Source organism: Squalius cephalus, assembly GCF_949319135.1.
Source record: "Squalius cephalus genome assembly, chromosome: 1".
In the NCBI taxonomy this organism is placed as follows: Eukaryota; Metazoa; Chordata; class Actinopteri; order Cypriniformes; family Leuciscidae; genus Squalius; species Squalius cephalus.
In genome coordinates this window covers 26504310-26530381 of record NC_137122.1, presented here as the reverse complement: position 1 = coordinate 26530381, position 26072 = coordinate 26504310, and the positions used below count along the sequence as shown (strand labels likewise).

The following is a 26072-nucleotide window of genomic DNA, read 5'->3' as shown; positions in this document are numbered from 1 at the left end:
TCTTCATCCACTTGACTGAACAAAACTCTTTCCATGAACTCAATCAAAACACTGTTCCTGCCAAACACAAACCTTTTGTGTCCAGAAATAGAAACACATCTGCAGTGAGGAAAAGACTCGTGGTTTAATGTTTCAAATAAGTCACGATAGGTGGATCATACTGACACATTTGGCTATATTAAGTGTTTGTCCTCCATCATGAGCAAGTGCTGATGCATAATTAACCTTAAGCGGAAGACAAAAAGGCTGATTTTGAGGCCGGATATAATAAGCTTCCTCAAATCTGATTTACTGATTCTTATCCTCTCAGACTGGGACCTCGATGACACCAGCAGGGTTTATGAGTTTCACCCCAGAGGACGTGATAATGATGTGCTCCGCTAATAAAGGCCATCTGTGTAATAATGATCCACAGTGAAGAGGGGCATGATGGGGAAATACACACACTTTGGCGACATCTATTGGTGAGAATGTGCTACTGTCTATGGTTGGCTAATGCACTTTTCAGAAAACTCCAAGAAACATCATTTGTGTAAGTAAATGTGCCTTTTTTCATCATATTATCAACATTATAAACACAAGACCCAAGGTGATGAGCAACAGAACAGCTCTAATGAGAGATATATAGCTGAATTAAAAGTAATAGAAACAGGTTTTTTTCTTGATAAAGCTGAAATAAAATAAAATAAAATATACAAAGAAAAAATTATTAAAGTAAAAAAAAAAAATAAATAAAAAATAGAAATGCAGAAATAATGAATAACTGAAATAAAATAAGTTGAAGTATTAAAATTATTAAAGCTGAAATTGAAAATCTAAATGGAAATAAGAAATATTAAGAAACATTATTTAAAAATAAATAAAAAAAAACTAACATAAAAAAACTGAAAATATATAAATAAAAGCCCATCTAAAATATATCTTTTTTAAAACCTTTTTTTTTTTAAACACAAGAAATAACACTGATTTTAACTATAGTTTGTAAGCTTTATATATTCTGTTTGATTCTATTTAATCAGTCTATTTGGCCAAAATAAAAAAGAGCCAGAATTAAAGGCACACTATGCAGTTTCCATTTTTCTCAAACAGCACCCCCTAGAGTCGCTGTGGAGTACTTGTATTTAACGCGTCGTGAATACCACTCGCGCAGAGCCGTCTCTGCACTCCTCCGACCGCGCTTTCTTCGTTTTCTTCGTCGACTCTGCCATGATTCACGTCTGAAATGCGTGCTAGTGTCTTCCATAGAGGCTGCTTCATATGTTGATGTAAAGCAAGTCGTGATTCTCACGAGATTTGTCGGGGCGCCACCTCTCAAACTTGCATTGCATGATAAAACATGAACTGTGGCCGTTCTGTGTTTTTCCATCACACTGCGCTACTTTTCCATCGCTAGACGAACGTGTTTGACCGCTGTGCCCGTTACACTTTTAAAAAACACACCTCTGGAACTTGAGCTGTCTTTCGTTCTACTGACCCGCATCTCACATCTTTAACAGGAAAAGCGTGATCTGTGTGAACCGGCCCTGACTCCGCACAGTTACAGTTTATTATTAGTTTATTATCTGTGTTCAGCACTGATTTCTCCTGCTGTCCACGAGACATCACAAGCTGAGACACGTGTTGGTCATCCATTACCTTGCAGGATGAAGCCAGCAGTGATCCGTCTTCTTTCCAGGCCAGACCCTGCAGCTGATCCGCATGCTGCTCCAGAACTGCACACACACACAAACACACACACGTGTCACAACACACACCATATCCACAAGACAGACACTCAAGGTAAGTTTACAATCTCTCAAAAAAGAAACACGTGTGACAGTGAGGAATAGAGAAAAGCATGATAGTGCTGGGAATTTGAACACAACACGCATACACACGCACACACGCGCACGCACACACACACACGCACACACTCACAGATGCACATACAGACAGACAGACAGACAGACGCGCACAGACACACGCACACACAGACACACGCACACACAGACACACGCACACACAGACACACGCACACACAGACACACAGACACACAGACACACGCACACACAGACACACGCACACAGACACACACACAGACGTTAAGGAAATGTGGCGGCACAAACCAATGCGCTGGGAAAAGCTTATGTATTATGCCAATGTAGATCTCAGAGATCCGAATATGTGAAATTAGACATACAAAAACATAAAAATTTGAAAATTAAATAAGAATGTTGCCTTGGCAAACATCTAAAATTCAACTGAAGTACTAAGAGTTAAAGTTAAAATGACTAAAACTGAAATAACAACTAAATAGAAATATTAAACTTGAACTAAAATTTAAATGGAAACTGAAAAAAACAGAAACACAACACGGATCAATGCTTCTTAACACCAGGTGTAAACAGGCCCAGAAATTAGGAAATAAATTCCATGGTTAATATAGTTAACTAACACTAAAACGCTTCTCATTTTCTCTGAGATCTGATTCCGTGGCGCTGGATTTGTTGTGCTGCAAGTGACAGAGTCTGGTGTAAAACAACAGAGGGAGTGAATGAAACACAGCTAACACATGAATACGCATGAAGGCAGACAGGCAGCGGTGTGAGATGTGAGGTTGGGAAGCACCAGCAGCCATCATGGGGCTCCGGGGACACGCGGCCCAAAGCTCTGAGGGGCATTTACCTCAGACGCTCCACGTCAGACCCCAGAGGACTGTAACAACCACCAGAGGCTCAGCAGATCAAACCAAACATTGAAATACACACAGAGACAAAACAAACAAAAAAGAAACACACAGCAGAGACAAAAAAAGCTGCAGACAAAACCTTCATGAACTGCATTATTCAGGCTGTGACTGCAAGTCATGAATTCAGACGAGGGAAGAGGTTCTGTCATTGGACGAGATCATTTTAACGGCTGACCTGATTGGACATTTTTGGAGCTTTTTTCAATATTGTGCATCAAAATTGTATTAATTGTAAAATATTTGATTTAAATAAACAGAATTTTGGATTTTTTTTATTTTGTCTTGGTAAATCAGTTTGGGTGTGAATTAACTTACTATACTATCATGTTGCATGTTAAAAAAAGTTATTAATTAAGTGAAAGATAAATAAATAAATAAATAAAAACATACATCATTTTACAAATAAATGAATTTATTAAATAATTAGTTGATTAAAACATGACTTAAATATAAACAATAAATAAATAAACAAATAAATCAAATTAATTAATTTATTTATTAAAGAATAAGTACATTTAAACAAAATAATTTGTTAAAAGTAAATCAATTTTAAATAAATAAAAAGAAAAAATATAAACAAACAAATACATAAATTGAAAATAAATGTAAAAACAAATGTAAAAAAATAAATAAATAAAATGTAAAAATAAATAAATAAATAAATAAATCTAGCTCCCCAAAAAGCATATACCTAGCATTTTGAAATGACTAACAATTACAGTCTGAATAGGGCTTAAGTGTACACGTAAAGTAATTAAAGACAAGACTAAATCAGGTGTTTAACAGCAGTGATGGTTGTACGTAGGAATGCGAAAGCTGTGAGTTTACCTGTCAAGGCGGAGTCTCGTGTGACGTCCCACACCTGAACGGCCCTCGCAGACGCCACAGCGAGCAGACCCGAGGCCACGGGGTGGAAGAGAACGACCTCCAGTCGCCCGTCTCCGGGGCTCAGAGTGACCTCAGCATTACTGGGCTGATCCTGATCCGGGTCACACACACGCCACAGCTTCACCTGAATGAGGAGAGAGAGAGAGAGAGAAAGAGAAAGAGAAAGATATTATTAAACACTATATAGTGGTAATTCCTAAATGCATGTGGGGCATTTGATGGACAAAAGATGGACTGACAAACAAAAGACAGACAGAAAGACAAAGGACAGACAGACAGACAAACAGAAAACAAACAAACAAACAGACATACAAAAGACAGACAGACAGAAAGACAAAGGACAGACAGACAGACAAAGCCAGACAGACAGACAGACAGACAGACAAAAAACAGACAAAGAAAGACAGACAGAAAAAAGACAGACAAAAGACAAACAAAAGACAGACAGAGAGACAGACAGACAAAAAGACAGACAGACAAAAGACAGACAGAAAGACAGACAAACAAAAACAGACAAAAGACAAACAAAAGACAGACAGAGAGACAGACAAAAGACAGACAGACAAAAAGACAGAAAGACAAAAGACAGACAGAAAGACAGACAAACAAAAACAGATTAAAAAAAAAAAAAACAGAAAGAGAGACAGACAAAAGACAGACAGACAGACAAAAGACAGACAGATAGACATACAAAAGACAGACAAAAGACAAAAAGACAGACAGACAGAGAGACAGACAGAGAGACAGACAGAGAGACAGGCAAAAGACAGACAGACAAAAACAGACAAAAGACAAACAAAAGACAGACAGAGAGACAGACAAAAGACAGACAGACAGACAGACAGACAATCAAAAGACAGACAGACAAACAAAAGACAAACAGAGAGACAGACTCGAGAGACAGGCAAAAGACAGACAGACAAAAACAGACAAAAGACAAACAAAAGACAGACAGAGAGACAGACAAAAGACAGACAGACAGACAGACAGACAGACAATCAAAAGACAGACAGACAAACAAAAGACAAACAGAGAGACAGACAGAGAGACAGGCAAAAGACAGACAGACAAAAACAAACAAAAGACAAACAAAAGACAGACAGAGAGACAGACAAAAGACAGACAGACAGACAGACAGACAATCAAAAGACAGACAGACAAACAAAAGACAAACAGAGAGACAGACAGAGAGACAGGCAAAAGACAGACAGACAAACAAAAACAGACAAAAGACAAACAAAAGACAGACAGAGAGACAGAAAAGACAGACAGAGAGACAGACAAAAGACAGACAGACAGACAGACAAAAACAGACAAAAGACAAACAAAAGACAGAAAGAGAGACAGACAAAAGACAGACAGACAGACAAAAGACAGACAGACAGACAAAAGACAGACAGACAGACAGACAGACAGACAAAAGACAGACGGACAGACATACAAAAGACAGACAGACAGACAGACAGACAGACAGACAAAAAGACAGACAGACAAAAACAGACATAAGACAAACAAGAGACAGAGAGACAGACAGAGAGACAGGCAAAAGACAGACAGACAAAAACAGACAAAAGACAAACAAAAGACAGACAGAGAGACAGACAAAAGACAGACAGACAGACAAAAGACAGACAGACAGACAGACAAAAACAGACAAAAGACAAACAAAAGACAGACAGAGAGACAGACAAAAGACAGACAGACAGACAAAAACAGACAGACAGACAAACAAAAGACAGACAGAGAGACAGACAGAGAGACAGGCAAAAGACAGACAGACAGACAGCCAAAAACAGACAAAAGACAAACAAAAGACAGACAGAGACAGACAAAAGACAGACAGACAGACAGACAGACAGACAAAAGACAGACATACAGAAAGACAAAGGACAGAAAGACAAAAGATGGACAGACAAAAGACACACAAAAGACAAAGGACAGACAGACAGACACAACACAACATCATAATCACTATTTAAAAAAATGTAATGTGCACAATTTGTCAGTGTGTACTAATAAAAAAGACATACAAGACAAACAGACTGACAAAAGGCAGACAGAGAGACAAAGGACAGACGGAAAGACAGACAGAGAAAAGAAAAAGACAGGCAGACAGACAAAAAACAGACATACAGACAAGTTACAAAAAGCGTTGAAAATTTGTCAGTCAATTTATTTTCTAATATCAAAAGTGGCTAATACCAATTTACAGCAGTTTAACTGAAGCAAAAGTATCCATGGTGTTCTGGCAGAAGGCATGGGTACCATGGGAAATATCCCTAACGGAGCGTGTCTCAGTCGGAGCGTGATGTGCTGGGACTACTAAACACTAAACACCACTGACTCAGATATGCACTGGAGCAGATGTCAGGTGGAGGCCAGCTGTGCAGACATATGAAGGCATCAGCAGACAGAATCAGCTTCAAGTAATTCTTCATTCTGCTGAGCTTAGGAAAACCCGACCTGAGTGACAGCGGCGTCTGCCAATCCTATTTACAGAAGATGATACAACAATACCTCCAGAGTAACGTGACTGTGTGCGTGTTTGCTGTTCTGATGTTAAGATGAACAGGTAAAACAGCTCAACAGATCAGCAGATGCCCCTTTTTTTTGCTCAGTTTTTGCTCAGAATAAACACAAAAGCATCACTGCTTCAGCATGACTTACGGTCTCATCAGCCGAGCAGGTTGCCAGCAGGTACTCATCAAACGGAGAGAAGTCCAGGTCGGTCACCAGGTCTGGGACAGAAAGATCGGAGAGAGAATTAGGACAAAATCATATAGGTTTATTTTTAGTAAACCGTGACATTGCATCTCACACAGCGCTTTTATTAACTCCAGGCATCCTCACATACATCCGTTTTTACTCCAGATTAAGTTAAATGAGCCGAGCATGAGCATGTTAGTTGAACCTATAGTACTGCGTCTTACCAGCGTGGCATGAAATCTGGGTCACAGTCCACTTCCCGTCAGATCCGGGATTCACAGAAGACAGGCCGACCATTCCTCCTCCTCCAGAGACAGAAAACACAAGATTACCTTCAAAAACACTGTTTAGCAAACTCAAGACGGACTGGTTCTCCTGCTGTTTAATCTGATCTGCCGTCAGCTTGTGCATTTGTTTAGTGTGCAAACGTTATCAGAGGTGCAGACAGGTTCAGACAGACAGAATCAAGGGTTCGTACCAGCCTGATCCGTGTTGAAGGCCACGAGACTGCAGCTGGATTTGATGTGGTTGCCCTGAGAAGAGAAGGAACCTCCTCGTACGTTTGCAATCCAGCCCTGAACAGAAAGACAGGGATGTTGTTAAATCAATGTTAAATCAATGTTTTGATGAGAAATCATCATCATGCCTTCATTTAGACGTACAAATACAAACACTTGAGACACTACACCAACACTACTAAAGCATCTGGCACGCTCCTTTCAGGAAGGGTTTTGATGCCACAGGACAGGCTTTCTCAAACTTCTCAAAGTGTGCAAACCCCTGTTAGGAAAATAACACTGAATAATAAAACTGTGAACATATAGCCTAAAATAAGTCATTTTTAAAATAAAATTTAAAAAAAATCATAAAAATGTCAAATAAAGTAATTAAAAAAAAAAACAAGAAAATATAAAACTAAAATTTTAAGTATAATGTAAAATTTAAATAAAAACTTAGTAAAAATAAAATCATAAAAATGTGCAAAAACAATTGTTAAAATAGAAAAAATACAAGTATAACACCAATAAAAATGAAATCATAATGTCACATTTAAATAAATAACTAATTTTAAAATAAAAACTTACAAAAAATGAAAATCATAAAAATGTAATATTAAAATAAAAAAATAATAAATTTAAATAAGTATGTTTTAAATAAATAATGAGTATATAACACTAAAAATTAAAGCAATGTAAAATTAAAATAAATAATTTTATATACAATCATATGAAATAAGTCATTTTAAAATAGAAAATTACTAAAAATGAAAGTCAAATATTAAAATAATTAACTTTAAAATAAATACTAAAATTAAAATCATAAAAATTGAATATTAAAATAAATAATTTTTAAATAATACTTTTTTCTATTTCTATTTATGTATTTTTTCAAATAAAATAATGAAAACATAAAACAAAAAATGTAAGCAGATTGTCAAAATTAGAATAACTCATTTTAAAATAACAACAAACTTAACTATGCGTTTATATATAAACACTTACTAAAAAATATTACATATTTTATGTTCACCTGCAAATCATGTGACCAACATCAGAGAACCATGACACGCAAATGTGTTTTTAAATTATTGAAATAGTCACAAAAAATCTACAAAGAGAATATTTTAGGTCGAAGGGGTTCGCCAAACAAAAAAGTTTCCAAGCTATCGGAGAAAGTTCTGAAGATCTAGGGTTATTTTTTCCTTCAGATTTGACTTCAAGTGGCGACCCTTAATAGTGCCACAACTGTTTGTGTCCTCAGAATAAAACACACCTGTGCTTCAGAGTTAAACTGTTGGGTTTTATACAGCAAATTACTGAGCTTATCGCCAATATTGCCACAAACTATGATCGCTTCCTTCCTACTGGTGGGCGATTTTAATATTCATGTTTGCTGGCTCTCAAATTCTTTGTCGCAGGAGTTCCTTATTTTAATAGATGCTTTTAATCTATTGCAGTGGATCATATTCAGGGCCACGTGTTGGATCTTGATCTTACAAGATGTCACTGATATTGTGTTCTCCGATACACAAGAGCAGAAAATTTCTGCTCACGCTATACACCATACAACTATACAATTTGCAGAAAGAGAAAGCTGAAAACCATCAGAGGAGCAAAAACAAAAAGAATGATTAGATGGAGATGGATGACATGTATAGCAGCAAGCGGTAAGGAACATTCTTCTGTTTATGATATATCATACAGCTAGACCTATAATAACGACAAGACATTTCCAAGCAATAGCCTATTGACATCATATCAGGGAGATAAGTCAGTAAATTTGAGTAAAATCACAGCCTTCGCTTATCCCGTGCGAATGTGCCACACGAAATTCAGATGTGGGGGGGGTCATTTCTAAATCACACGAGGTCCCCAGGTAATACTAATCTGTCCCCCAAATCTTGACACCTGCTTCTAATTTTGGGAGGTTTTTGATCCTATCTACCTCCAGACACTGAAAGACGTGACTGTCAAGCTCAAACCTTCATTTTGTCCTATAGTGATATCATTCACCCGAGATTTTTAAAATGAATCATTGATTCGGATGGGCCAGGTGGGTATCTCTTATCAACAAGTGTCTCAAAACAGGCTCTGTTCCTGCCCATCTTAAATTGGCTACGATCAACTCCTCTGCTCAAGAAGCCTTCACTAGATCCTTCTGTTTTAAAAAAAAATGTTCAGCCTATCTCTGTCATACCTTTCATTTCTAAGCTTTTGGAGAAAATTGTGCTGGATCAACTCCAACACTTTGTGTCAAATAATTGTATCTATGAGGTTTTTCAATCTGGTTTTAGGTCTGCTCGCAGCACTGAGTCCACCCTCCTGAGAGTGCTAAATGATATTGATCTCTCCACTGATTCTGGAGATACTGTGGTTCTTGTTCTCTTAGATCTTTCATCAGGTTTTGACATCATTGACCACCCTACTCTTCTATCTAGACCTGAGTCTTGGGTGGGTCTAAAAGCTTTTGTCCTGACATGGTTTCAGTCATACCTGTCTGACAGAAAGTTTAGAGTAAAGATGGGTAGTTTCTCCAGCCCCATGACACCTCTGACCTGTGGTCTTCCACAGGGCTCTAGTTTGGCTCTTTCTCTGTTTCCTCTATACATGCTATCTCTCTCTGGGCGCAATTCTAAGGGGTCATGGCGTATCCTTTCATTTTTATGCGGACAACACTCAAATTTATATTCCAATCAAGAGAAACAACCCTGCAGTGATGAATTCTCTTCTGCTTAGAGGAGGGTAAAGCATGGCTAGCCCAAAATTTCCTCTTCCTAAATGAAGACAAGACTGAGGTCATTGTTTTCGGCCCAAATAAAAACTCTCAGTGTATAAGTCCAGAGTTAGAGAGTCTTTCGGCTTTTAAATCCCCAGGAGTGCAGAACTAAAATTTGACAAACAGATCTCATCCGTAATCAGTTCCAGTTTCAACCAACTTCATCTACTGTGTAAAATCAAAGGCTTTCTCATCCTGAAAACTCTGGAAATGGCTGTTCATGCATTTATTACGTGTCGGCTGCAATTCCTTATACTGCGGTATATCAAGCTCTCAAATTGCTGGTCTTCAGTTAGTCCAAAATGCTGCGGCCAGACTTATTCATAAGTGTCGCATATATGACCACATCTCTCTGATTCTCAAATCTCTACACTGGCTGCCAGTTCGACAGAGAATAGATTTTAAAATTCTACTCTTTGTTTTGTTTTTAAATCTCTTCATAAATTAGCTCCTGCATCTCTCTGAACTTGTTCATCCTTACACTCCGTCCAGAAGCCTAAGATCCAACGACCAGGCTCTGCTGGTAGTCCCTCGCGTTAGACTCAAGCGTAGAGGGGAGCGTGCATTTGCGGTGACAGGGCCATGACTCTGGGACGACCCTGCCTCTATACGGCCCCTACCCTGTCTGTCTTCAAGTCTCTGTTAAAAACCTGTTTTCTTTAGTATATTGATCTCTTCTCTAATGGTTGGTTCTACAATTTTATATTTGAGTCTGATACTGTTTTGTCACTTCGCTTAGCTTTGCTGCTCTTATTTGTGTTTCATGTGCTGTTATGCAGGTCTTACTATATTTTAATCTGGTTGTTCTGTAAAGCACTTTGGTCAGCCTAGTGGATGTTGTAAATGTGCTAAATAAAGTGAACTTGAACTTGTTGCCATGTGTATAGCTAGCCAGAACAATAACAGACATTTGAAGGAAACGTTATTGCCTCCTTGAGTACTGAGTTCTGTTCTGCAACAGTAACACACCTGCACAATAGGACGGCACGCCTGCGACCTGTCGGACACGCGTTCACATCTGTGCTCGTGGACTTTTTAATGTGGTTCACTGGCTGTCGGATTGGGTTACAAAGCCGTGGTCGCAATGAGGTCATGGCAGCAAAACGTAAAAGCCACAATGTTTCTCTCAACAGTCAAAATGAAATGACTTCAAAAGGGAGGAAGCGAAACAGCTGTGCTAAAGAAAGAACACACCAGTGTTGTTATTGTTGATCAAGAAAAAAAAAAGGAAAAAAAAAAGATTCACTGAATCTCTGATTTATTTATCAGAAATAAAATAAAAACTGAATAGAAAAATGTAACTTAAATTTTAAAATATATTTACTTTAAAAATAGTAACAAATACTATAATAGTATATAAATAATCCTAAAATAACACTGTAACACACAGCAAAAGCCTTGAGATGTTGACTAAAGACGACACTGAATGCAACTGAATCAAACCAGCTGATACATCTGACATCATCACAAACAGGAAAGAGGAAACGGATAGAAACGCCACACTTTCTCCAGCCAACGGCACACACACACACACACACACACGAGAAGCAGCAGATGCACTTGAGGAAACAGAAGAGTTCCTGCAAAGGAAGGGCAGCTGTATGGTTTCAAACACTTCCAGAATGTCAACAAGAAACAACACGCAGAGAGTGAGCGAGCCTAGACCAGAGAGAAGACACTCACACACACACACACACATCAGGCCTATGAGACACACGCATGCTCCCGTGCCGTACCATCTGAAGAGGATTACAGGGAAACACAGGCATGATGAGGTGACAAGCCAGTGCATTAGAAATAAAAATATGACAATAAGGCCTTAAAAAGCACAGAGAAAATGCATATGAAACTCTAAACCTGACAAACAAAACCAAACCCTTCAGTTCTGGCCACACACACAGACAGTTATCCCCCGCATGCTGGACGATAAAACTGGTCAAATAACACCAGGCTCGCATTGAAGGAGGAACCTGAGCCTAAAGTTTGGGGTTGGAAGATCATTTCTGCTCACTAAGGCTGCAGTTATTTAAAGCTACACTGTGTAATTTATTTATTTTATATTGTAATATATTATAAAATGTAATTTATTTCTGTGATCAAAGCTGAATTTTCAGCATCATTACTCCAGTCTTCAGTGTCACATGATCCTTCAGAAATCATTCTGATATGATGATTTGATGCTCAAGAAACATTTCTGATTATTTCTGAAACAGTTGTGCTGCTTCACGTTATTGTAGGAAATGGGATACATTTTGTTTTAGGATCCTTCTGTAACATAAATAACATAATAAATGTCTGTAATGTCATTTTTAATCCATTTCAGCGTCCTTGCTGAATAGAGGTATTCATTTCTTTCTGATCTCATCTTCCACTTACAGCAGCATCGGTCAGCGCTTTACATCCGGACGCTCAGCTAAACGTCCTCAAAACACAAACTCGTCTGTCAATCTTTAACAGTGTGTGACCTCCTGTCATGTGACCTAACACTATCAGGTAGAGGTGAACACCAATGACAACAATGAAACACTGTATCTGCAATATACATATGCTGACCCAAACTTTGGGAAAACAAGCTCCCATGCTCAACGCCTCAATAAGATCAAAATACACCTAATATGGTAGTTACAATACATTTATATTGTTTCATTTTAAGGAATTAAAATTTATTTTTCATAGATAATGAGTTTAAACACTGTGCTGAGTCGCCACTTGATGTCAAAACTGGGTCCTGAAGCAAAGCCAGATGAAAATCACAGTGCTATATCTATGACTGATAAGTAAACAACAGATGTGAGATAACAACAGTGACAAAATGGCACTTGATTAGATATATTGTTAACTAATGACATTCACACATCACTTCTACATGTGTCGTACGCACACACAAACACGTGATCATATACAGTTCAAGAATGTGAAGAATTCACACTGAAGGGGATGTTATTTAAAGGGGTGGTGGTATAATGGTGGAATAATATAAACGTTTTAGCTCAAAATACCCCACAGATATTTTTATATAGCATGTTCAAATTTTCACTTTTTGAGGGTGAGCAAAAACACACCGGTTTTGTGTGTGTCCCTTTAAATGGAAATGAGCTGCTGCTCCCGGCACAGAGGGCGGAGCTTCAATTACCTCCTCACACAGACATGCACTGAAAAATTCAAAAACTTTTAGCCTTTTATGTTCAAACCGGAGTCAGACAATGATGGAGAGACTCAAGAGGAAGTGACAACATGTAGACAACATTTCTGAATGGTTAGTTGGCTAATTTATGACGCTTATGTGTAGTTATCTTCTAGTCATTGATTAGCATTTTCTGTCATGATAATATATAATCACGTTCCCGGGGGCGGGGTTTATGTAAATGTTGGGGTTAGTGATAGTTATGCTCAAACAACAACATACTACAACACACTAACTAAAGTTAAAAAAGTCAAATCATAATCAACCACCCCTTTCACAACAGTGTATGATGACAAGAAACAGGAGCTCCTTTTTGTTGTTGGAAAGACGGTCTAGAATGAAGAAAAATCATTCTAACAGCATCACAAGTTGTAGTTGTTTCAACAAAAAACGATGTGATCAGGCGAAAAAGTGCCAAGGTAACAAACCAACGTGCCAAATAATTTACGAATTAGGGGCCGTTTACGCGAAAAAACTTTTTATGCGTTTTGGCCGTTCATTTACACGACAACGGTGTTTTGGAGGCCTGAAAACGGGTTTCAAAGTGGAAGTTTCTGAAAACGATACTATTATTGTCTCCAAGTAAACTACAAAAACCTGAATTTGTGAAAACGTCGACGTCATGCGTATGTCTATAGTCTAAAGGTGCGTAGTGTTTCTTTACAAAGTGGCATCGCCATCTACTGGCCTGGCATGACCATACAGCGTTTCAGTCGTTTTCGCGGACCCGTGTGAACAGGATGGTTTTGACAATGTTGTCGTCTGTACGTGAAAAACACAAGGTAACAACTTTTCCACTTTAAATACATCATTGCCGTGTAAATGTATACCCTTATTTTGAAACAATAAATCAATACATAATTCAACAAATCAATAAGTGAAATGCACCAATTTGTTTTGCAATGTTCCATAAAAAAAACATTCCATTATTGTAAAAAAAATAAAAATAATAATAATAATATTGGAAATCAAGGTTTGAAGAATATCTGTTCATTTGATGTCATTTTGGGGTCGTTTACACGACACCGTTTTCAACTAAAAACTGAATTTTTTTCATGCATTTTTGCTGTTCATTTATACACGAAAAGATTTTGGGGGCCTGATTTGGGGATTTTTGGGGAAAAACGTGTAGTGTTTTCATAGAGTATTGTGGAAAAAAGCTTTAATTGTCATTAATTATCTCAAAATCAATCAGAATATTTAATTTTTTTAAAAGTAATTATTAACTGATTGAATTACTTCATCTTTAGTCCTTGGTTATCACAGTAAATCTGGTCACCAAAAGCTTTTGAATGCACAATATCTTTAACTTTTTGCAATTGTTATTCGCCTACATTTCTTAATGACAGCTATATGTAAGTGTCATGTGAACTGAATCTACGCATCTTTGAATGCACTATACGCATTTATGGCATTTTGTAAAACACGAATACAATAAGATCAGAATGAAACGGTATCAAGTTCAATCAATCTCAACGAACTGTATTCAATGCATCTTCATACACATTCAGCATGAAATGACAGAGTCATCATCACACATTCATGCAATGCCTACAAGGTCCTGCATTAAAGTGCATGAAGCTTCAGTTGAGGACAGAGGAAGTTAAGACACCATCAGTGCATCGGCACCACTCCTTCTGCTCGAAACCCAAATCACAAGACGCTCAATGATATCACGCGCTGTCCAGCGCAGGGAGGCTGTACTCACATCTTTCTTGGGGATTTTCGGAGTGGTGTTCTTATATTTGGACGTCTTAAAGCGATTCATTCTGAGCTGCTGCTGGTCGCGCGTTTGAACCTTCCGGGTGTCTCGCTGTTGTGATCCTGATCCTGTGCGTTTGAATGAGTGCGTTTCTGTGACGCAGAGCTGGCGCGCGCGATACGCGTCGCTCAAACGCGGATTTACAAATCATAAACTCGCACTGTGCGGGCCGTTCAGTAAATCACGCAGTATTGTGTCATGTCTGCGAAATAAAAACGCAGTCGGTGCTTTTAATGGAGGGTTCACTTACAAAAATGCAGAATGGTCTCCAATAGCTATAGCCTATAGTTATGATATTTATACAAATATAAAAATAAAAAACAGTTAGTTCATGTACCCTATCCTCCTCTAAAATAAATTGAAAATTGACAACAACAAAAAAAAATTACCCTGTTTGAAAAAAATATTAGACACTTGTTTTTCTCAGTTGCTTTGGCTCAATTCTCGAATTAATTTTTTTTTTCTTTAAAATAATTAATTCAGATCTCTGAACAATAATAAGCCTATTTTGTTCACTTTGGCACATACGTGCAATCATCTATAAGTTGCACAGTAGGCCTAATACATGTCAAACATGCACAAACTGTCAAACTCTTCACAACTTCTAAACATTATTTCATTGTGTGAGCCATCACATGCAAAAATGATCCATTCAGTTCTTAAAACCTGTCAGACATGCATGGTTATTACATAAGTATCTGACATGCAATGTTTATAATGCCTGTTACAGTTTTTCTCGGTCACGTTGGTACATTTCTCAGATCACAACTGAAATTCTCAAACTACTTGTTCAACCACGTCATCTAATCAGTTGTGCACATCATAAAAGCAATTTCTCATTGCAAATGCTTTGCACTATTGTGTAACATGTTCTCAATCATGCTCACCCACATATTTCATAAGCAAGTAAATAAATAAATAAACATTTCTAAAGATAGATAGACAGACAGATAGATAGATAGATAGATAGATAGATAGATAGATAGATAGATAGATAGATAGATAGATAGATAGATAGATAGATAGATAGATAGATAGATAGATAGATATATAGATAGATAGATAGATAGATAGATAGATAGATAGGTTTTAATTATTTTGGCTTTTAACTCGTATTTCACTATATAATTGTGTTTAATGTTGAGATGCATTAAACAAAAATTCCACAGAATTTCATAGTTTTTCCTCAGTTTCATTGACAGCAAATGCACGAGCCCGTCCACTCTATTTCAGTTCACATGCGTCCATAAAGAAATCGCCAGGCTAACCAAGAATCTCCCTCTTAACAGTAATGCGCATGCGTGTGCCGCTCGCAGTGCACATGCGCAGTCGCTCTCGTGTCAGTGAGTGGCAAAGATGGCGTGTTCAGCGGCTCGCAGCTCCGCACGCTGGATCACAGTGGCCGTGTCCTGCAGCCACACACGGGCCTGCTCACCCTTCATCTCCAGGGCACATGACGCCTACAGGCGCGTCTCGACGCTGTCGGGCCGGCAGATCTGGGCAACGCGCCGCGGGGTCGCTGGAGGAGCCGGGAGCGCGGTGACATTGAGAGGCATGACAGGTGAGAGAGAAGGCCTGGGCATCCAACTGCATACAAACTACTAACTCGTCTTAAACGACGTTTAAAAATCAGGTCCGAGCTGATCGATATAGATTCAGCTTCACATGTTAGATGACATGAGGAAGGATGTATAACCATATATACATGCAATTGCAACATGTAACGTTAGGTCAGAAAGCAAACATGGAGCTCAGATCAATACATGCACATAATCACATCATTGATCAAGAACTAACTTACCTAATCGATAATGTGTGAATAGGAGTTTGGACCTGATGAGAAATCATAGACTTGGTTTGCCTCATTTTCCAGAAAATTCTCTGACCTTGTTGCAGTTTAGCAGTGACTGTCAGCTGGACTAACTATGCGTTATTATTATTATTATTACGAAGAATTTTCAAAATACCCCTTAGTATGATGGTTGTGATGTGATGTGGTGTGGTGTTTTGCTCAGTTTCACAATGGTAGATCTCTGTTTCCATCTGGTTCCTAGAAAAGACCTGACCTGTCCCGAAGTCGGTATTTGTTGTAAAAATGCTGTAGTTGCTGCATGTTACAGTAGTAAAACCAAAGTAAATATGCTGTTCATAATTGGAATTATAAGTAATAATAGTATTGTGTGTCACAGCCGTGGGCCCTTCTTCTCATCTCATGTGCAAGATGTCGTTCCACACCAGCTCTCCTGCGAGAAAACAGGACTTCTACCAGATCTTAGGAGTCCCACGCTCTGCAACACAGAAGGAGATTAAGAAAGCTTATTACCAGGTAAGACACCTGATTAGTGTGAGTTTGCCTTCTATATAGACCGGGGCTAGTTGTCACAACTATTTGGGTATCTCTTTTCCTGGGAAGTAACAATGAAAATGGTAAATAGCTTTTTTTTGTAAAGCAGTGGTAAATTTAGACCAAATAATCACTGAAGTAAAGTGTGTGACAACTAGCCCCGGTGTAATTTCTGGCTTTTGACCATGGTTCATTCTGTCCCCATTCAGATGGCAAAGAAGTATCATCCAGACACTAACAAAGACGACCCTCAAGCTAAGGAGAAGTTTGCGCAGCTGGCCGAAGCCTACGAGGTTTGAAGCTTCTCTCCTCCAAAGCTTGTTCTGATATCCGAGTCCAGCTGAAATAATGCGTTTCCGTTGTCCTGATGATTTGTCCTCAGGTGCTCAGTGACGAGGGGAAGAGGAAACAGTACGACACGTATGGCTCCGCCGGGTTCGATGCGGGTCAGGCCGGCGCGGGACATCAGCAGTACTGGGGCGGAGGAGCCAGCATCGACCCAGAGGAGCTTTTCCGCAAGATCTTTGGCGAGTTTTCCGGAGCGCGAGGCTTCGGGGATTTCAATGCCATCTTCGATCAGCCACAAGAGGTCAGATATGGTCTCCTCTGTAGATATATCGCTTTTCTGTGCAGCCGATGTTACGGAAGCTGGACTTTTATTTTGTTCTGTTTACATTTTTCTGATTTCTGATTCTGTTTGAATGGTTTAATTCAATTTTAGTCATTAAAAAGCATGTCTGAATGAGTTCGTAAAACTAAATTTAGTCAGTTTTAAAAATGCAATCAAAAGAAAAAGTAACATTTTGCCTTTTTTTGCCATTTTTTACCTATTTATTTTCCTTGTCAAATAAGTGCTGCACAACAGAACTTTACTGTGTAAAATAAAACTTGAATATTAGAATCTCTTATAATTCTCTTTAAAATAATAACGAATATATAATTATTATTTTTTATGGTTATTACTTTGATAAGTAGATTTTACAATGCAATAGTAATATTTTTATAATAAATTCTTCAAGGTAACTGTATTATTTTTTATTTTTTTTTACTGATTGTCTGGTTGCATTCACAACGCCAGTAGGAACTCTGAAGTGACCTAAGCCGCGCTTGTTGGTGTGACTTTTATTTTGATAGCGCGGCGGACCTTTATTTTGACGGCACTGAGAACGCCAGAGCCTGAGCTCACAGTGCTCGCAATCTCCGTGTTCATTAGTTTACGATCTGTTTAACAGTCCTGTCTAATACGTTATTAGATAGAACTGTTATACATAGAAAGGAGACAGTAATGAAAAGGTATTAGCGTATGCCGTGTGGTTGATATCCAGTGTCGCTAGCTGAGCAGAAATACATAATCATAATCATGTTTAGCTTGGTCCCCTCAAAGTTGCGTTGGAGTTTCTCCTTAGAGTACAGTTTTAGAGGTCCATCTATCACCGTTTTCCATGTTCGTAGAGTTAGTTTCTGGAGTAAATGTATAGGCTAATCTGTGTGTTTACACAGCTTTATTTTAATGGCGGGTGCTGGTGTTTCACTTGCATTCGGCCAATCAGCATACACTAACATCACTAGTAGTTCCTATAGTGCTGGTTAAGACCTTACTCTGAAGGTAAATTAGTTCCTCCAAAAGGAGTTCCTAGAATTAAAATCGGTCCTAGTTCATGCGGTGCGAGCACGCCCAAATCCGGGTACTTCCGCCAATGGTTCTAGGAACTATGAAAAGGTTCTTCAATTAAATTTTGTTAACTCTCAGAGCAGCTCTGGAGATGAAGTTCACGTGTTCATATAGTGAGACGCTGAAAACACCACTAGCATTAGCGTACTTGAGTATGTATAGTAGACCAAACTGTGCCGTTCATCCACTTTGAAACACACAAAACATGCAGACTTCTGATTTCAATAGCAGTCCTTTTTGCAGATTTATCACAATTTGAATTTGATTTATTGTACAGCCCTAATTTTGATTTGTTATTCCAAATTTGGCCGAATTCCGTGACATTCCGCGTTACACAGTAAATTCCATTGTTATGCCTGTATTCTGTGATTCTGTCAGTTGATGCTCTCATATATCCATAAACAATCTATTCTGTTTGTTAACAGTATGTCATGGAGCTCACGTTCGCACAGGCTGCCAAAGGAGTGAATAAGGAGATTACCGTCAGCGTGGAGGGCGCGTGTCAGCGCTGTGACGGACGAGGCCATGAGCCCGGATCTAAAGTCCAGCACTGCGGGAACTGCAACGGGACTGGCATGGTAAGTGATGCCCTCGAGCACGTCCCGTCGTTTAGACATGTCCAGTAACTCAACGTAGCGTTTGTCCTTGTAGGAGACGGTGAACACGGGGCCTTTCGTGATGCGGTCCACCTGCCGGCGCTGTGGCGGGAAGGGCTCGGTCGTCACATCGCCCTGTACGGCGTGTCGAGGAACGGGACTGACCAAACAGAGGAGAACCGTCACAGTGCCTGTTCCTGCTGGTGAGTGAGCCAGTCGTCTTTGGGGAAGTGAGACAGGTTAAGTAGAGGAGTTGAGTTTTGAGCTTTTGCTTACTGTGTTGTTCAGGAATTGAAGATGGGCAGACGGTCCGAATGCCTGTGGGGAAGAAAGAGATCTTCATTACGTTCAGAGTGAGTATATCACGGCGTTGAGGTTTTAGGAAGTCTATAAGCACGTCAAGTGATTACATGAAGGGCTTTCGCACCAGGTGGTTATAGGAACTAGCCAACAGGGCAGTTCCACAGAGGATTACATTATCCCCTTAGGGACGTTTTCCTGGTTGCAAAATTGGTGGGTGCCTGTGTTTTGTTATGGCATGTGTTCAGCCAATCACCATACACTTATGTTACTAGTAGTTCCTATTGTGCTAGATAAGACCCTACTCTAAAGTAAGAGCTAGTCCTCTCAACAGGCGTTCCTATAGCTAAAATCATTCCCAGTTTCTGCAGCGTGAACACAGCGGAAAGCAGGTACTTCCGCCAATAGTTGTAGGAACTATGAAAACGTTCCTCCAGTGTAAAATCTCCTTGGTCAGTGTAAGTTTTGTGGGTTTTGGTTCATTTGCTGTTTTAGGCTTTGAAATAACTGAAATTACATAGTCCAGTTTAAGTATATTCAGTGATGGTTCAGTCAAGTGTCTGTTTCCATTGAATAGACTGTGTTTAGCAGGATCTGTAATCCCAGATCCCAGTACTCTATGCTAATCATCCGTGTCGATGTTCTCAGGTCCAGAAGAGTCCGATCTTCAGGAGAGATGGCGCTGACATCCACTCTGACGTCATGATCTCTGTGGCTCAGGCCATATTGGGCGGCACGGTCAGAGCGCAAGGACTGAACGAGACCGTCAATCTCTCGGTGGGACATCTTGGTGATGTTAACATGACCATATTCTAAAACTAATTCGGATGTTCTTATGCATGTAAACAGTCATTCACTCAGTGAATGTTCCCGTAGATCCCAGCTGGAATCCAGACCGACCAGAGGATCCGGCTCTCAGGAAAAGGTATACCGCGGGTCAGCGGCTACGGATACGGTGACCACTACGTCCACGTCAAGATCAAAATCCCCAAGTAAGACTTCTTACATATGATGTTTTATGTCACTGTTGAACTTTAAAATAACTGATCCATCCGTTTGTCTCCTGTCCAGGATGTTGACAGACCGACAACGAGGCCTTATGATGAGCTACGCGGAGGACGAGACCGATGTGGAGGGAACCGTCAATGGCGTGACCAGCACCACTACAGGTAGTGTTATTGCGCTTTTCCACTGCTCGGTATGGCTCAATTAAATAGTGCCACCTCGGCTGAGGTTCCAAGCGAGCCGTACCGATACTAAAATGTGATGTGTAAGCACTGCAGATCACTGATTGGTCAGAGAGAATCGGCAATACCAGAGTCATTGAATTTGCAGCACGAGACCCAAACGCACAATCAGTCTATAATCCCGCCCACTTTGAAGCGGTACTAACTGCAGTGGAAAAGCAAAGCGAGCCGAGTCGTATCACACAGTGGAAAAGCTCCGTTAGTTCTGTCACGTTTACAGTGGAATCTGGGGCGGTCATGTTAAAACCAGTGCCTGTCTCTGTCCAGGAGGGGGCGGTACTCAGACTGGGACAGGGCACAAACAGAAAGACAAGGGCTTTTTCTCCAAATTAAAGAAAATGTTTAGCTCCTCCTGACAGCCACAAAGCAGGTATGATGATTTGTTTTAAGATACGACTCCCTGAAAACCATTTGAATGATTTTAGGGATTGGAAAAGCTTAAGTAAAATGTTATTACTGTGGTTCAGTATCTGGTTTGCGGCTGTCTGTGACTCTGAATCCTCCAAAATAGCATTTGGACACCTGAAACTCACTTAATGTGTGAATATATGTGAAAGTAGATTAATGTTATTTAATAAGCTTTGAAGTTATTTGTAAGACTTATTAACTACATTCAATATCTATTGCAGGGGTTTTCAAACTGGGCTAGGAATGCTAGCTAACGCTAAGGAATGCTAGAGACTAGGGGTGGGCGATATAGCCTCAAAATTATATCACGATATTTCAAGAATATTTGCGATAATGATATTTATGACGATATAAAAAAAAAATTTGACAAATTTTTTTATTACATTTATCTCACCTAAATGTTTGCTCACTCATTGTGTTTTTACAATTGGGTAATTTTGTATTTCAGAGTTTACACAACACAAGGAAGCTTGATTTCAATCTTTGAATTAAATTGAAAAAAGTAGCAAAACATATACAAAATAATAAAGATACAAATAAAGAGAAACGTTTTTGGGTAGGTCTAACACTATTCAGAAATACTACAGAAACTGAATAAGGTAATCAAATGTAAAATAACACTAGTCCTGACTAAATTAAATGAAAGGCTATTAGGCTAATTCTGATTCCTTACAATGAAAGCTATCTTTTGTTGTTTTGACGACAACATTAATGACAGACACATATGGCTGCTGTCACTTTTAGAGCTAGTGCCCGGATCCATTACTGTTATACTGTCTGTCACACTGTCACGCACGTTTTATGGTTATTTCAGACATAACCGACTGTTTACGAATATACTAACCATGACCGGAATTTTTACACAATTTTGCGTGTTTTTTCCCCCGTTAAAGCAATATAATCCGCGAAATAGAACTTTTGTTACTCGCGAGCTGTTTGTGAGGCGGCTTTACTGTATGCACGCAGAGTAAACATCTCTCAGAGAGCGCGCGAGAGTACTGAATAGTTTAAAATCGCAAATGTTTAAACTGATAAGACTTAAAAAGAAGTGAAAATGATAAACTTTAGTTACGATGCAAGTGACAAAAGACAATTCCGTCATGTCCTGACTGCTAAACACAAGAGTGTGGTATCGACGCTTGACTTGTGCAACCCATTTTGAAAGCGAGAGAGAGAGAAGACGCAGTATGGCGTCATTTTTTAGTCAAATGTCATGAGCGTGTAAGACATGCTCACGAGCACATTATGTTATTTCACGCGCGCAAAAATGAACCTTCAGCTGGCATGATAAAAGTACTCGCGCACAAATTCAACAACCGAGAGGTGTACAAGTAGCTGCGAGCGAGCGCCTGGCATACTCTCATAGGTTAACTCTGCTTGTACAGTGGAATCCTGCTCGCGCGCGGCGGGCTTCTGCTCGCGGAGTGCTGTTTTGCTCGCGCAGTGGATTTCTGCTCGCTCAGCTGATTTCTGCTCGCTCAGCTGATTTCTGCTCGCTCGAGTCTACATGACTTTTGACAATTTGGGGGCGGAAACCAAGGAGGGCACTGACCCTCTTATGATTGGTCACTTTCATCATGGAAAATCTTGGGAAATCCTAACCCCGCCCACCTTCAGACGCAGCGCGAGTCACTCAGCTCGCTCTGCTACTCCGGCTATCTCTGTATATTTTAGACAACGAAATATGTGATAAAACACCATACTAACTATTTTCGTTTTCATTTAAAGAAATCTTAAACATGATAGCCACACAAATGTGGTTCATGCAACGCGTATTGATTATATTCACTGCACATAACGTTTGCCTATTAAAAACAAAACAAAATATAAAACACAAACCTGCCTCTTTTCGTTTTAAATATAATATAAAAACATTAAACATTTTAATATGGTCCAGGCAATTTCCCGCATTATAAGTGGTAGACCTGCGGGAATTATTAAAATACATTTACATTTACATTTATTCATTTAGCTGACGCTTTTATCCAAAGCGACTTACAATTGCTATATATGTCAGAGGTCGCACGCCTCTGGAGCAACTAGGGGTTAAGTGTCTTGCTCAGGGACACATTGGTGTCGCACAGTGGATTCGAACCCGGGTCTCTCACACCAAAGGCATGTGTCTTATCCACTGCGCCACACCACCACCATGTACAAAATACTATTGAAGTAGCTCCTTTTTAGGTACTAAATCGTCATTGGAGGCTGACTTGCTGCTCTCGCGCTCAGACAGGTGTTGTTATTGTGCGTGCTAAGGAACGTAATGCGCCATACGTCATTGCATCGCTATATCAGTGATATCGCGATATGACACTTTTTTATCATGTAAAAATTTATACCGGTATTATCGTGGACGGTATGATATGGCACACCCCTACTAGAGACAGGGTTGCCAAGTCTACGGTTTTCCCACAGATTTGGGATACTTTTAAATGGTTGCCGCAAGTAGATTTTTTTTTTATTTGGAATAGTCATTAGGCTACTTTTGGGGTGTTTTTGATTGGTCATTGCGCTAGTTTGGGTCTGTTTTTAATTGGCCATTGGGCTAGTTTTGTTTTGCAGACCTGGCAACCCTGGCTAGAGCGTCTGTGGATATGTTTACAGAAAGAGTATCAAATAATTCAAATAAATATTCAAAATTTTTATTAAAATAAATAAACTCTATTATTTTTTTTGTTGGCTGACTGCAGCTATATTACTCATAAGTAAATGAACAAAGAAAGAATGAATATTATATAATATTAAATATAATATTCCATTAAAAGAAATAGGTAAATAAATGCAGTATACAGGGTTCCCACGGGTCATGGAATTTCTGGAATGTCATGGAATTTTAAAAGGTCTATTCCAGACATTGAAAGTCAGGGAATTTTATATATTTTTTGTCCAAGTCATGGAATATCAGGGAATTTAGTTTGTTGCTTTAAATTTTAGTTTCCATTTATCAAAATGTAATTTTTCTATACCGATTTTTTTAATCGCACTGTTTCACACATCTTTCTGTATTGTTGTGCTTAGGCTATTTTGAGCGCCATATTTATTCCCTTCCCGCCCAATTGGAAATCACTTAGTTAACAGGTACAGGTGACTGCATTCGACTAAGGCAAACATGCCAGGAAAATGTAAATTTCAAGAGCTTTGACTACAAAATGAACAATTTAAAGACTGGGTGTTAAAAGTAGACGACAGAAAAGCTAAATGTAAAGTTTGTAAAACTACTATTGCGCTATCAAATATGGGTGAGGGTGCACTTCGCAGCCGTTCACATTTTGCCGTTCATTATAGGTCATGGAAATTCATCTTTTTAGTCAGTGAAAGTCAGGGAAAAGTCAGGGAATTTGACATTTGGTTTAGAGTGGGAACCCTGAGTATAACAACTAGGGGTGTAATAGTTCAAATGTTCGGTTTTTATCACGATTTTAGGGTCATGGTTTCAGTACGGTTTGGTGCTATGTTCAGGGGAAAAAGGACTACTGTCAAATAAAAATTAAGAAAATAAGAACAAATAAACTACAAGCAACATTGTGTAGAATCTTCACTTTATCATTAAAAACTGAGTTTAGTTTAAACACAGATAGGAGTGTGTGCTGTTCAGGTCTCTCGCACACTATCAACACCTGAGTGATGATGGCGAAAATGACTGGTCATATTATAGCATACGGCACTCGCGTTGAACAAAGTTTAAGGGAAGCCATAATGTGTATATCCATCGACAGAAACATACATTAGCCTAACTCTGTCTGTCTTTCTGTTTTATTTTCAACAAACCATATTATAGATTGCTAGGCGTCGTCATATTTGAGATGAACCGCGGTGCGAGTGCGTGCCGAACCATGGGTTGACATCGGTACGGTTCGATTCTTTCTTTTTTTTTACCAAGAAAGTTACACCCATAATAGCATTAATGAGTTGGAAAAAAAAAATGTAACTAGAAACTAAATATTTTCCAAATAATATTTTAGACATTTAAATACTTACACTGGATTAATAGGGTCTTTATACAAGAAACTGTATAGATGCCTCTTAAATTTTAGGATGGGGTCTCTCACGTGAAGATTATCATTTTGGGAGGTTCATGGCATTTGAAAAATTGTAAACCCCTGATCTTTTGCATCTCATAGATTCATTCTTCCATTTGTTTGTCTTTACAGGTAAAAGATCCACTGGAAATTAAGAGACTTGGTCTTGCTTGTGGAGATTCAGGTTCACTGTAAAACCTGATGAACACACAAGAGGAGGAGACGAGTCTTCTGTTGTCGGACACTTGCAGCATTGAATTCATCTTGATCCCTCATCAGAAACTACACATGATGGTGGCAATGAAGAGCTCTGGATCTATCATGGACTTCTAAGAGACGATTCCTCCAAATCCCAGAGGAATATGATTTACGCACATGCACCCGTCTTACCTGAAACATTGTGATGTCAGCCTTAGCACCAAAATGGTCTTTGGTCTGTAATTTTACGTTAAGGTGTTACGTAGTCAGTTCTTTCGTTTTCTGATATTCTGAGATGAAGTGATTGACAAACGGATGAGAACTCTTTACTTCAGTAACAATAAACGTTTCAGATTTATCATGTTTGTGCTGTTTGTCACTGAATGTTACATCCATCTGCTTCATTTGCAGTGTACATAGACCACTGTTAATATTCAAATAAATTTAATGTTATTGTAGAGATAAATATGCAATAAGTAATAAAATCTCTGTGTAACATATAAATGACTGTTTATGTTGTTGAATATATAGTGTATTATAAAGTATATAGTGTAGCTTTCTGATGCATTAATTATCATTCACAAAAAAAGTATTTTATTTTTACTTCAAAACCCACCCTAATTGTATTGTTAAAATTAGTATATTAGTTGTTAATACTTTACTGTAAAACAAAATAAACATTACATTGTCTTAAAATAAAATTATTTTATATGTGAAGGACACTCAATTTAATAAGGTTTTAA

The 26072-nt window shown here is 38.8% G+C and overlaps 2 protein-coding genes across 3 annotated transcripts in view; one reads left to right on the top strand and one right to left on the bottom strand.

The window, feature by feature from the left end:
- Positions 1-14651, bottom strand: part of coro7 (coronin 7) — a 148141-nt gene extending 133490 nt beyond the window's left edge. Inside the window, exons 1-6 of the mRNA XM_079869401.1 lie at positions 14492-14651; positions 6802-6898; positions 6548-6628; positions 6285-6355; positions 3558-3741; positions 1636-1712 (exon numbers count right to left, since the gene is read on the bottom strand). Coding sequence (XP_079725527.1) covers positions 1636-1712; positions 3558-3741; positions 6285-6355; positions 6548-6628; positions 6802-6898; positions 14492-14551 — 570 coding nt within the window. The 5' untranslated portion in view covers positions 14552-14651. The remainder of the gene's footprint in view (positions 1-1635; positions 1713-3557; positions 3742-6284; positions 6356-6547; positions 6629-6801; positions 6899-14491) is intronic.
- Positions 14652-15849: 1198 nt separating this feature from the next.
- Positions 15850-25687, top strand: dnaja3a (DnaJ heat shock protein family (Hsp40) member A3a). Of its 2 annotated transcripts, none has more exons than XM_079873678.1 (11): positions 15850-16106; positions 16735-16871; positions 17099-17182; positions 17272-17478; positions 18987-19139; positions 19213-19360; positions 19446-19510; positions 20106-20234; positions 20334-20449; positions 20529-20626; positions 25264-25687. In XM_079873678.1, the coding sequence occupies exons 1-11, from the start codon at positions 15902-15904 to the stop codon at positions 25284-25286; spliced, it is 1365 nt and encodes a 454-aa protein (XP_079729804.1). In that variant the 5' UTR covers positions 15850-15901; the 3' UTR covers positions 25287-25687. The 2 variants fall into 2 exon arrangements, with proteins under 2 accessions (XP_079729804.1, XP_079729803.1); XM_079873677.1 differs by lacking the exon at positions 25264-25687 and adding an exon at positions 20972-21076 and having other exon boundaries at positions 15857-16106.
- Positions 25688-26072: the final 385 nt, after the last annotated feature.

Coding starts and splice junctions, on each gene's coding strand:
- dnaja3a (XM_079873677.1), top strand. CDS start 15,902: ATGGCGTGTTCAGCGGCTCGCAGCTCCGCACGCTGGATCACAGTGGCC. Junction 16,872..17,098: donor TTAAGAAAGCTTATTACCAG/GTAAGACACCTG, acceptor GTCCCCATTCAG/ATGGCAAAGAAGTATCATCC. Junction 20,627..20,971: donor CGTGACCAGCACCACTACAG/GTAGTGTTATTG, acceptor GTCTCTGTCCAG/GAGGGGGCGGTACTCAGACT.